Raw genomic sequence first — 13,468 nt, 5'->3', positions numbered from 1 at the left:
GTGACCTAAACTGGGACATGCTTAACACCCCGGCCATCCTACAATCTAAGCTTGATGCCCTCAATCTCACACAAATGATCAATGAACCTACCAGGTACAACCCCAAATCTATAAATACGGGCACCCTCATAGATATCATCCTAACCAACTTGCCCTCCAAATACACCTCTGCTGTTTTTAAGATCTCAGCGATCACTGCCTCATTTCCTGCATCCGTAATGGGTCCGCAGTCAAACGACCACCCCTCATCACTGTCAAACCGTCCTTAATAAAACACTTGAGCGAGCAGGCGTTTCTAATTGACCTGGCCCGGGTATCCTGGAAGGATATTGACCTCATCCCGTCAGTACAGGATGCCGGGTCATTCTTTAAAAGTGCCTTCCTCACCATCTTAAATAAGCATGCCCCATTCAAATAATGTAGAACCAGGCACAGATATAGCCCTTGGTTCTCTCCAGACCTGACTGCCCTTGACCAGCATGAAAACATCCTGTGGCATTCTGCATTAGCATCGAATAGCCCCTGTGATATGCAACTTTTCAGGGAAGTTAGGAACCAATATACACAGCCAGTTAGGAAAGCTAATGCTAGCTTTTTCAAGCAGAAATGTGCATCCTGTAGCACAAACTCAAAAAGGTTCTGGGACACTGTAAAGTCCATGGAGAATAAGAGCACCTCCTCCCAGCTGCCCACTGCACTGAGGCTAGGAAACACTGTCACCACCGATAAATCCACTATAATTGAGAATTTCAATAAGCATTTTTCTACTGCTGGTCATGCCTTCCACATGCTACCCCTACCCCGGTCAACAGCCCTGCACTCCCCACAGCAACTCGCCCAAGCCTCCCCATTTCTCCTTCATCCAAATCCAGATAGCTGATGTTCTGAAAGAGCTGCAAAATCTGGACCCCCTACAAATCAGCTGGGCTAGACAATCTGGACCCGTCTTTCTAAAATTATCTGCCGAAATTGTTGCAACCCCTATCACTAGCCTGTTCAACCTCTTTCGTATCATCTGAGATTCCCAAAGATTGGAAAACTGCTGTGGTCATCCCCCTCTTCAAAGGGGGAGACACTCCAGACCCAAACTGCTACAGACCTATATCTATCCTACCCTGCCTTTCTAAGGTCTTCGAAAGCCAAGTTAACAAACAGATTACCGACCATTTCTAATTCCACCGTACCTTCTCCACTATGCAATCTGGCCTCAGAGCTGGTCATGGGTGCACCTCAGCCACGCTCAAGGTCCTAAGTGATATCATAACCGCCATCGATAAGAGACATTACTGTGCAGCCGTACTCATCAAATCAAATTTATTTATATAGCCCTTGGTACATAAGCTGATATCTCAAAGTGCTCTACAGAAACCCAGCCTAAAACCACAAACAGCAAGCAATTCAGGTGTTGAAGCACATTGGCTAGGAAAAACTCCCTAGAAAGGCCAAAACTTAGCCTGGTTCCTCTCTAGGTTTCTTCCTATGAGGGGTGGCCAGTCCTCTTCTGGCTGTGCCGGGTGGAGATTATAACAGAACATGGCCAAGATGTTCAAATGTTCATAAATGACCAGCATGCTCAAATAATAGGTCTGGGACAGGTAGCACGTCCGGTGAACAGGTCAGGATTCCATAGCCGCAGGCAGAACAGTTGAAACTGGAGCAGCAGCACGGCCAGGTGGACTGGGGACAGCAAGGAGTCATCATGCCAGGTAGTCCTGAGGCATGGTCCTCATCAACCTGGCTAAGGCTTTCGACTGTCAATCACCACATTCTTATTGGCAGAGTCAACAGCCTTGGTTTCTCAAATGATTGCCTCGCCTGGTTTACCAACTACTTCTTTGATAGAGTTCAGTATGTCATATCGGAGGGCCTGTTGTCCGGACCTCTGGCAGTCTCTATGGGGGTGCCACAGGGTACAATTCTCGGGCTGACTCTCTTCTCTGTATACATCAATGATGTCGCTCTTGCTGCTGGTGATTCTCTGATCCACCTCTACGCAGACGACACCATTCTGTATAATTCTGGCCCTTCTTTGGACACTGTGTTAACTAACCTCCAGACGAGCTTCAATGCCATACAACTCTCCTTCCGTGGCTTCCAACTGCTCTTAAATGCAAGTAAAACTAAATGCATGCTCTTCAACCGATCACTGCCTGCACCTGCCTGCCCGTCCAGCATCACTAATCTGGATGGCTCTGACTTAGAATACAGTGCCTTGCGAAAGTATTCGGCCCCCTTGAACTTTGCGACCTTTTGCCACATTTCAGGCTTCAAACATAAAGATATAAAACTGTATTTTTTTGTGAAGAATCAACAACAAGTGGGACACAATCATGAAGTGGAACGACATTTATTGGATATTTCAAACTTTTTTAACAAATCAAAAACTGAAAAATTGGGCGTGCAAAATTATTCAGCCCCTTTACTTTCAGTGCAGCAAACTCTCTCCAGAAGTTCAGTGAGGATCTCTGAATGATCCAATGTTGACCTATGACTAATGATGATAAATACAATCCACCTGTGTGTAATCAATCAAGTCTCTGTATAAATGCACCTGCACTGTGATAGTCTCAGAGGTCCGTTAAAAGCGCAGAGAGCATCATGAAGAACAAGGAACACATCAGGCAGGTCCGAGATACTGTTGTGAAGAAGTTTAAAGCCGGATTTGGATACAAAAACATTTCCCAAGCTTTAAACATCCCAAGGAGCACTGTGCAAGCGATAATATTGAAATGGAAGGAGTATCAGACCACTGCAAATCTACCAAGACCTGGCCGTCCCTCAACTTTCAGCTCATACAAGGAGAAGACTGATCAGAGATGCAGCTAAGAGGCCCATGATCACTCTGGATGAACTGCAGAGATCTACAGCTGAGGTGGGAGACTCTGTCCATAGGACAACAATCAGTCGTATATTGCACAAATCTGGCCTTTATGGAAGAGTGGCAAGAAGAAAGCCATTTCTTAAAGATATCCATAAAAAGTGTTGTTTAAAGTTTGCCACAAGCCACCTGGGAGACACACCAAACATGTGGAAGAAGGTGCTCTGGTCAGATGAAACCAAAATTGAACTTTTTGGCAACAATGCAAAATGTTATGTTTGGCGTAAAAGCAACACAGCTCATCACCCTGAACACACCATCCCCACTGTCAAACATGGTGTTGGCAGCATCATGGTTTGGGCCTGCTTTTCTTCAGCAGGGACAGGGAAGATGGTTAAAATTGATGGCAAGATGGATGGAGCCAAATACAGGACCATTCTGGAAGAAAACCTGATGGAGTCTGCAAAAGACCTGAGACTGGGACGGAGATTTGTCTTCCAACAAGACAATGATCCAAAACATAAAGCAAAATCTACAATGGAATGGTTCAAAAATAAACATATCCAGGTGTTTAGAATGGCCAAGTCAAAGTCCAGACCTGAATCCAATCGAGAATCTGTGGAAAGAACTGAAAACTGCTGTTCACAAATGCTCTCCATCCAACCTCACTGAGCTCGAGCTGTTTTGCAAGGAGGAATGGGAAAAAAATTCTGTCTCTCGATGTGCAAAACTGATAGAGACATATCGCAAGCGACTTACAGCTGTAATCGCAGCAAAAGGTGGCGCTACAAAGTATTAACTTAAGGGGGCTGAATAATTTTACACGCCCAATTTTTGAGTTTTTGATTTGTTAAAAAAGTTTGAAATATCCAATAAATGTCGTTCCACTTCATGATTGTGTCCCACTTGTTGTTGATTCTTCACAAAAAAATACAGTTTTATATCTTTATGTTTGAAGCCTGAAATGTGGCAAAAGGTCGCAAAGTTCAAGGGGGCCGAATACTTTCGCAAGGCACTGTATGTGGATAACTACAAATACCTAGGTGTCTAGTTAGACTGTAAACTCTCCTTCCAGACTCACATTAAGCATCTCCAATCCAAAATTAAATCTAGAATCGGCTTACTATTTCGCAACAAAGCATCCTTCCCTCATGCTGCCAAACATACCCTCGTAAAACTGACCATCCTACGGATCCTCGACTTTGGCGATGTCATTTACAAAATAGCCTCCAACACTCTACTCAACAAATTGGGTGTAGTCTATCACTGTGCCATCCATTTTGTCACCAAATCCCCATATACTACCCACCACTGTGACCTGTACGCTTTCGTTTGCTGGCCCTCACTTCACTCTCGTCGCCAAACCCACTGTCTCCAGGTCATCTACAAGTCTCTGCTAGGTAAAGCCCGCCTTATCTCAGCTCACTGGTCACCATAGCAGCACCCACTCGTAGCACGCGCTCCAGCGGGTATATCTCACTTGTCACCCCCAAAGCCAATTCATCCTTTTGGCCACCTTTTCTTCCAGTTCTCTGCTGCCAATGACTGGAACGAACTGCAAAAATCACTGAAGCTGGAGACTCCTATCTCCCTCACTAGCTTTAAGCACCAGCTGTCAGAGCAGCTCACAGATCACTGCACCTGTACATAGTCAATCTGTAAACAGCCCATCCAACTCCCTCATCCCCATACTGTATTTATTTATTTATCTTGCTCCTTTGCACCCCAGTATCTCTACTTGCACATTCATCTTCTGCACATCTACCATTCCAGTGTTTAATTGTAATTACTTGGCCACCACGGCCTATTTATTGCCTTAACTCCCTTAATTTATCTCATTTGCACTCACTGTATATAGACTTTTTGTTTTATTTTTTTCTACTGTATCATTGACTGTATGTTTTGTTTATTCCATGTGTAACTCTGTGTTGTTGTATAGGTCGAGCTGCTATGCTTTATCTTGGCCAGGTCGCAGTTGCAAATGAGAACTTGTTCTCAACTGTCCTACCTGGTTAAATAAAGGTTAAATAAAGGTTAAATTAAAAACAGATATAAAATAAAAAATCAAGCCCACACTCATAGTAGTCCTGTACATCGTTAAACATGTATTACACCCACATTCATTATATATAATTTACAATATGGGGGAAATGTAAGGGATTCAGGGCAAGGGATGGGAATATTGGGAGCCAGTGATGAGATTCAACACAAGGACATGGCCCGTCTGTCCACTAATCACTGTTGTTCATCTGGGTGGCTGTATGGCGTAATGGTCGGTGTCTGTGAGATAGACGCTAACCCCAGCGCTTGCTACATTATCTGTTTACAGTAATGCTGCCGTATTGATCGCCTCCTCTCAGATAAGCTGAGTGATTTACAAAAAAGTCAACTGCAGAGTCGGAGATGCTTGGGTAATATTACCCCCCTGGGAGACCCACTCCTACTTGTTACCATTACATTAATGAGCTAATTCCTCTGAGGCTCGGCTAATGTCCCTGTGTAACCCTGTGGCCGCTGGATCCATGTCTAGACGAGCAGAGTAACAACTCTCATTAACATCAATATAACACAGTATATATGATATACCAGAGATTTTTACCTGCAAAGTCATCCATAAACCAAATGGTCTTGTGTGTGAAGATGATACTTAATTGTTCTCCACCTGGATTACCTTTATCACACTCTTTCTGCTAAATTTGCATATTCAAATCTCAAGGTGAGGGAGTATTTTTGAGAAAAAATAAGCCTGCTAGTTGAAACAGAAAAAAATATACATCCATTATTGGAGGAATTTTAACAATGCTCTCTCAACATTTGAAAGGCACTCACACATTTGAGCTATCTCTTCAGCAGGTGCATGGCAACAGTTGAATAAGATGAGAAAAAAGAAGAAACCCACACATTGCTCTTGCTAGTATCACTGCTCTTTGAGCTTTACGTATCTTCTTCAAGGCCTTGCAAGTGTGAGCCCTACTCTGTGTGAATGTGTTTTCTCTTTGTGATTCTGAGTGGAGAGTGTGTTGTGCTCCCTTGGGGAGGGGGGGGGCAGAGCTGTCTAAAATAAGCTGTAAATGATCACAGATCCTCACCAGGCAAAACCACAGCTTTGCTCTCTCTGCCTCTGGAGACACTTATCTTCAGCATCATTATTATTATATGTTGAGGAAATGTTTTGCCCCAGTCTGGAGGTGTGGTTAGATGGGGGGTAAACGGAGGTGCCGTTCTGGCCCTGTTTTCAATCTTTATTAGCACATCCTTCCTAACTTTGGGGAAATCCCTGCATGATTTAATTAGCAAAAGCAAAGTTTCCACATCACTACTTTAACAAATCTGACACTTCTCAGATGTGTAATTATGTCAAGGAAAGATGGATACATTCTTCAAGTATTCCAACCTTGTGTCAACTACTGTGTGTTTATGGGACATGTCCCTGTGTCTCCCAGTAGGGGTCACTGGGGAGTAGAGGAGGAGAGAGACAGGACTGGGGGGAGTTTCTCCCAGTGATGTCTGGGCTCAGCACAAGAGAAGAGAAGCTAACGTCAGAACAGACAGACTGACCCACCCGAAGGGCTGAAGAGGTCATAACTTTTAGAGTTGTATTTGAGAGAATCGGGAGAGGACACTTGATGATGCAATTCAGTTTGACTGTGGTATCTGGTATCTGTTTTATCTAAGTGTCCTCTCTGTTCTACCACATTGAAAATGAAACAGGCTTATTTTTAAGCTTTTTAGTTTTAGAGAGAGGTCTTAACTCCCGAGAAGGCTCTCGAGTGGCGCAGCGGTCTAAGGCACTGCATCTCAGTGTGAGAGGCGTCACTACAGACCCTGGTTTAGATTGTATCACAACCGGCTATGATAGTGGTGCACAATTATCCCAGAGTCGTTAGGGTTTGGCCGGGGTAGGCCGTCATTGTAAATAAGAATTTGTTCTTTACCAACTTGCCTAGTTAAATAAAGGTTAAATAAAATGAATAAAAATGAATAGTCCAGTGACACTGCTATGCTAGGACACTGCATGTTAAAACACTCTTATAGTTAGTTACCCACCTCAGTCACATGACTGAGTGTATGCTGTGTAATCAAAGCTGCTACCTTAGGTTTCATTTCAGGATGCCGTTATATGGTGTGAGTGTGTGATGCATGAAGGCTCATCAGATTACTCCCAGTTCATACCCAGCCAGTGTTGAACGTCTTGGAAGCACTCAGGGTATCGGAAAGATCAACAGAAGAATCAAAGGAAGTGTCATTTAGATAGCAGTGAATGAAGGGATTGTTTGACAGCACCAGGAAATGGATTTGCTCCTCACCTTGTATTTTGGCTTAGGGTTAGTTTTCTTTCCATGAACACACATTTTCCCTGTTGAAAAGCAGGGATTCAACCTGATCTGGAAGTTGGTCAGATTTCTGCAGCATTGCCATGGTCAGGCCTGACTGGGCACATAGGAAAAGCACTGAGATGTTGGGAAACGTGAGCTTGAGGTTCAGGTGGAACGATCTCCTGCTTGATAACCCAGTAACAAAAGCATAAAGAGTCTTTTACATGGATGATGTTCTATTATCTTTGCAAGAAGGGACGACTTCTGAAAATTGGAAACATTTACCTGTAAGGGGAGTCTACCTGGTATTTTCCCAGTACCCTAAACTATTGTGCAGTTTCTGTTGTGTTTTGTTTTCTGTTGTGTCTTGAGCCCTAAGTGTTTTCTGGGATATTGGGGCAGTACTATACTGCGGGGGGGTCCTGACCTTTGCTCTAATTTTTCCCTTCCCAGCCATCTGTCTATCAGCCCCTGGGATACTCTATGGATTCTGGGATGGTTTAAACTTAAGAGTTTTAATTCAGCCACAGAGATCAGTGACACTCCCAATCCCCCAGCCCCCTTGTCATGTCCGAGCCTGTCGGCCACCCACGGTGATCCCCACAGGGCTCCATGGTGTATGGTTGTCCCAGGGGGCTGGCCCAGAATACTGTGTGCTCTAGTCCAGTCTGTGTGTCTTTAGTCTCTATCTAGCCCTTTACAATAGCTCCTGTCTTGAGGTGGCTGTGTGTCTATGGCCTCATCAGAACAGAAGGGTGGTTTGCTGTGGCCGGCCGTCTGAGGTTAAGCAGTTTAGAGTAGGTGAGCAGATTGCACTGCTAATTATCTACATCTCTCCAGGCTTCTTATTCTTCTCTCTCTCTCTCTCTCCTCTCTCCTATTTCCTCTCTCTTGCTCTCTCTCCGCAACCTGTCAGTATGGGCCATCAGTGGAACCTAATCCCGCATCTACAAAATAAGGTTTCATTAATCGCAGATTAACAATGTACCTGTTGTATCTCCCGCTGGGTGTAGTCTGGCGGTTGGTGCAGGCACCAAATCCTTGGGTCCGGCAGTGGGTGTGGCATGCTGTCAAATGAGCACCCAGAGCTGTGGAGGTATGCTGCCTGTTAGGATGGACTGGCATACGTGGATCAACCAACGCCGCCTACATAGTGCATGGGTAACACGAGACGGAATAGCATGGCCCCTTACCAAATTGCTCCTCAAAATCTTTGAAATAGGCTGTCATCAATGGGGCACGACGACAGATTCCAGGGACAGGGATGATATCAGGTGTCATGCTAATTTAAGCTCAATTAGGTGGGAGGGAGCTAAAGTTGGATCACTCATTGCATGAGCTGCTGTAAGGACATTACTCAAACGTACCTCTGACAGTCGCCATTTGTTTAGCGGGCCTAAAACATGCCTGATTAGCTGTGTTACAAAGCAATTGCATGCTCATTACATGAGTAGTTAACTGAGTCGATTGTGAGAAGTCAGTGGAAGTTCATGACTCCAGATTTGACTCTGGTTGAGAGTGTGGTGATTAGGGTTGCAAAGCTACCGGTAATTAAGTTACCAGAATCTTCCGGGAAATTAACGGGTAGTCTATGTAAATCTATGGTATTTTTGGTAATTTTATACATGAATATATATATATGTGTGTGTGTACATATACGTGTGTATGCATGCATGTATGTATGTGTCAATATTTCTTTATTGTAAATGTTTGGCAGTTGTGAAAAAAAGTCAATAGTTGGAAGAGTTGTGGAGTCAAATGAAAATAATACCATTGCTGATTGATTAGATCTTTTTTTCATTCATTATTTTCTCTTGAACCATATGGTCTATCTACTAGAAACTCATGGACACAGATCTACTTTTTTTTAATACTATTATTATTTTTTAAATAAAAAATATATATATTTTTAAAAATGTGTGTATACAATTTTTTATTTATTTTTTATTTAGATCTGTGTCCATGAGTTTCTAGTAGATGGACCATATGGTTCAAGAGAAAATAATTAATGAAAAAAATAATTAATCAACAATGGTATTATTTTCATTGTATATATAACTTACACCTTTATTTCAGCATGATATATATCATGCCGAAACCCTGATATTAAACACCTAGTTTTCACTAAATGTATGGTTTATATTTAGGATAATGTTTTACAGCTTTGTCATTCTATTATTATTATTTTTTTTTTAAATCATCTTATTTGATTATTGTATTTATTTTACATGTGACGAGGCCACACAGAAGGCCAAAGAGGATCATTTGAAGTACCAAAAAGGGCCACCAGATGTCTTGTGAAAAATGACATAAAATCCTTAAGTTACCACAATTCTTGTTGTTTACCAGTAAATGTTCAAAAGTTTCCTTTAATATACCCTCCTTTTGCAAACCTAGTGGTGATTCTAATGGGAATGGAATTGAATTAAAGACTAAAATCATCAATATAATGATTAATAGATGAACTGCTATAAAATGAAATGTGCATTCTATATAGTTAGATGGATAATTTTCAGCCTACATTTGCAATGTTTACTTGTACAGCAACATTTTCCTTTGGATCCATCTTGGTTCCTCTCACATGGGTTTCTTGTAGAGAATGGCAGCAGTCGACGGCTGTTTTTCTCCCTAATAAGATTAGAGTAAATAAATTAGGGATGTGCCCTTTAATCTGCTGGTTAAAAGTGGCAGCCACCTGGGGACTGGCCTCTCCCCCCATCTTCCTACATGGATAAAGACATTCTGGGCAGGGCAACCTCTACTTATACATGGTGAAGAAACAGAGTGCTATGGTTGACAGGTTTTTACGGACACTGTGAAGATGGTGTTTGCCTATTTCATGCGTTGCTTTTGTAGCCTAATATTTACAAGATCTTTTTTAAATATTAACCTTGCCTTTTTTTTGTAAGGTTGTCGTTCATATTCAGTTTGACTGCTCTGATGCTATCCCTCTCCTCATAATTTGTATAACGTCTTATAGATTTCCCAGGCCTTTTCATGTCGAAGCTGTAACAGGATCAGCCCAAACCTTTCATTTGACCAGGTGACCTGACACCCTGCTATTGCGTCTTGTTTAATTCAATAAGGACACCTTACATTCCATCACAGTACCTGAAGGAATATTCATATGAAACCGACTTTCTCCCCACTGTGTCAGGCATGGGAATGACAATGGCTTGGTTTAATCTCTGTACGTTAATTGTTCTAGTTCTATTCTATCTGCATTGTTAGTAAGGGCCTGCAAGTAAGCATTTCACTGTTAGTCTACACCTGTTGTTTAGTAAGCATGTGATAAATAATATTTGATTTGATATGGACTTATTAAAAGCAGCACAGCATCAGACTGAGAGGAAAACTAGTATTTCATTCAATTGGTACAGTCTTTCTAATGATGGTGGTATTGTGTCAGTGAAAAACTGACTTCTTGCCGAGTTACTCAATCATGGATCTGTTTTTTGGGGGGGTGGGGGGGGATCAGTCAGGCAGGCAGCCCCGGTGCTGGTCGGCTGCCCAGAGAGCACAGTTTGGTGGGGTTCTCACGTTACTTCACTCTGGCCCAATAGAGGTTGTGTTATCATTCCACTCAACCATGATGGCTGTCTTATCCTAACCACTCCAATTCAATACTTTTTATTTGTTTTATTTTACCTTTGTTTAACTCGGCAAGTCAGTTAAGAACAAGTTCTTATTTACAATGACAGCCTAGGAACAGTGGGTTAACTGCCTTGTTCAGGGGCAGAACAACATATTTTTACCTTGTCAGCTCTGGGATTCGATCTAGCAACCTTTTGGTTACTGACCCAACACTAACCACTAGGCTACCTACCGCCCCTTATAATATACTTTATATCAATATAACATAATGAGTGTGTTTTGGTGCTTGACACATAAACCGATGTCATTAAGTAGTGATTGGCAGAAACCGGGATCAACACACCAGGTGTGCTTTGTGTTTTCTCAGGAATGTGTTGATAAATGGTGGTGGAAAAGACCCAAACATTTTATTTGTCTAGAAAGCCCATACACTTATGACTTATGGCATATGATACCCATACAGTAAGATGCTTACTGTAAAAATGTTTAGTAAGCAAGTTTTGGCGTGCTTAACCACTATTTGGAAATGTTCCCATAATTCACAATGTAATGCTTCTCAGATTATCACCACACTCTATGTCTGACAGCTTTACACTACATTGTCAATAGTGATATGGAGCAAATGACAGATCTGCCCACTAGCATATGAAACAACTGGAATATTTTGGTCACGAGGAAGTTATTGGCAGACCTATCCACCTAGGCCTACATCAGTCTCTGATATTTTGTCTCTATATGCCGACTAGGTTGGAGTCGAAATGCATTGCAGATGTGAAGGTTGTGGTAGATATCAAAATGTTTACCAGTTGAAATAAACATGGCCTACTTTAGAATAGGAAAGCCAGATTCCATTCTTCCTCAGAGCAGATAGGACACGCCACTCTGCTATTGGCTAAAATATACAGTTGTCAGAAAATATTAAGTGATGAAAGAAGGGCGAGGGGGAGCAGCAGTCAAGAGTAGAATGATTCATCAGGTATCTGTAGCATTAATCGTCTCTGGGGCTTGTTTAAAGCAGACATAATACAGAGGCATGTTCCGCTCACTGCTCTGCTTTGTCTGGCTGTACCTTGGGGCTCTGAGCTGAAGAGCTGCTGAGAGGAATGGCCTTATCTCCACAGAGGAAACACTACAGGATCTGACTCTAGATTGGACTGCCCGGCACTGTGATTGCAGATTCCATCCAGCAGCTTCTCTGGTTATGCAGATCTCTTGTCTTATTACTGTCCCACTCTGGATAAGGAGTTGACGAGTGAGGTAGTTTTGTTGTAAGCATAAGTAGTAGTTAATATAACTGGGTTCCTGAATGTTGCCTTCAGTCTCTTGCTGTCAGTGATGTATATGCTTTCAACTCTGCCAAAGATAAAACAACCTTTTTAAGGAACCACACATTTGGTGTAGTGCGTTTTGGTTTCTTGATCACTTGAGAGCCATGTCAATGCCCGTGATAAACTCCTAAACTGTATCTCGTGTTGTTTTGAATGAGCTGTATAGAGCGTAACATTCTGCCTTGAACTATTTAGTTTTACTTGTGACAAGTGATTCATCTTGTTCTCCCTCTTGTCTCTCTCTCTCCTCTCAGGTCTCTATGCGCTGCTATAAACACCTACTATCTGGCATGCTCTCGCTGCCACCTCAACTGCACATATGTTATCTTCAGCAACAAGATAGCCTTCCTCATGGACCTGCTGCTACATCAGCTTACAGTAAGTGTCCTTTCACCACACCATAGAAAACATCTCCTATTACTACCATTATTGATATGTTAACATTACTTAACATGTATGTTCTCTCAAACAACACGTATTATTTTAGCTTGAGTCACTAAAGTCTGTGTGATACTTATGAAGGTGACATGGCATGATCAGAACTGCAGCCAGTTTACCCAAGGACCAGGCTGTTTAAAGAATCCCTTCCAATGTCTCTAAATTCTCCTCCTGGCTACATGCAACACTTAAGTGCTGAAAAACTAGGACCTCATCACCAGCATTTGTTCCTTTCTGGCACTGTGTTAATAGAAGACAGAGAGACACACGCTACAGTATAAATCCTGGCCCAGCCACAGCCACAGGCTTAGCCACGCAGATTAGGGAATGAGAGAGGGAGGGGAAAGAGCAGCCTGTCAGGGAGGCAATATGGCGGCTGGGTTACCTGTCAGCCCATATCCTTCAGCACTCTCTGAGACTGTAAACATCAGCCGACTCGAAACATCTAACGGTGGCGGCTGCACACTTCACAGAACCAGACGAGGCACAGACATGGCCTTTGCTACATGCATGAACTCTATTGGGGCTTCCTTTTCCAGTCCTGAGTTCCAATCCAAAGCTGTCATATTTCCTGAGGGCACAGAGGGGGAGATTAGCCTGTATGCTTCAGTTTATATAAAACATATTCCCACAGCTGCTCTGACGACTGACATGTTGAACAGCACAATGCTAACTTTTCAAGTTGTGTTGGATAGTGACAAATATGGGGCCCATGAATAGTCCTTGTAAAAACGTGCGTGTGTGTACGTGCGTGCGCACGTGTGTTTGTGTTTGGAAGTGGGTGGGGGTAGCGGGTGCCGCCGTCGGTGCTTGTCCCTCTTTTTAATTAGATTTGTGGAGAATGTTGGTGGATTTACTAACGCTGTCAGCATGCTGCCCTAACCATTAGTCTAAATGAGATGTTTTCAGACGTTTTACCTGACCATCTCCTTATTTCTACAACACACACACCAAAATGTCACCTATAGTGCCTT

At 42.8% G+C, this 13,468-nt stretch overlaps 1 protein-coding gene across 5 annotated transcripts in view; it reads left to right on the top strand.

The window, feature by feature from the left end:
* LOC112252404 (S phase cyclin A-associated protein in the endoplasmic reticulum) overlaps nucleotides 1-13,468 on the top strand; it is a 98,065-nt gene that overhangs the window by 57,469 nt on the left and 27,128 nt on the right. For all 5 annotated transcript variants that reach the window (XM_024423596.2, XM_024423594.2, XM_024423593.2 and 2 more), the window contains one exon: nucleotides 12,311-12,434. In XM_024423596.2, coding sequence (XP_024279364.2) covers nucleotides 12,311-12,434 — 124 coding nt within the window. The remainder of the gene's footprint in view (nucleotides 1-12,310; nucleotides 12,435-13,468) is intronic.

This window comes from Oncorhynchus tshawytscha, linkage group LG06, assembly GCF_018296145.1.
Source record: "Oncorhynchus tshawytscha isolate Ot180627B linkage group LG06, Otsh_v2.0, whole genome shotgun sequence".
Taxonomy (NCBI): domain Eukaryota; kingdom Metazoa; phylum Chordata; class Actinopteri; order Salmoniformes; family Salmonidae; genus Oncorhynchus; species Oncorhynchus tshawytscha.
This window is presented reverse-complemented; position numbering and strand designations above follow the sequence as displayed.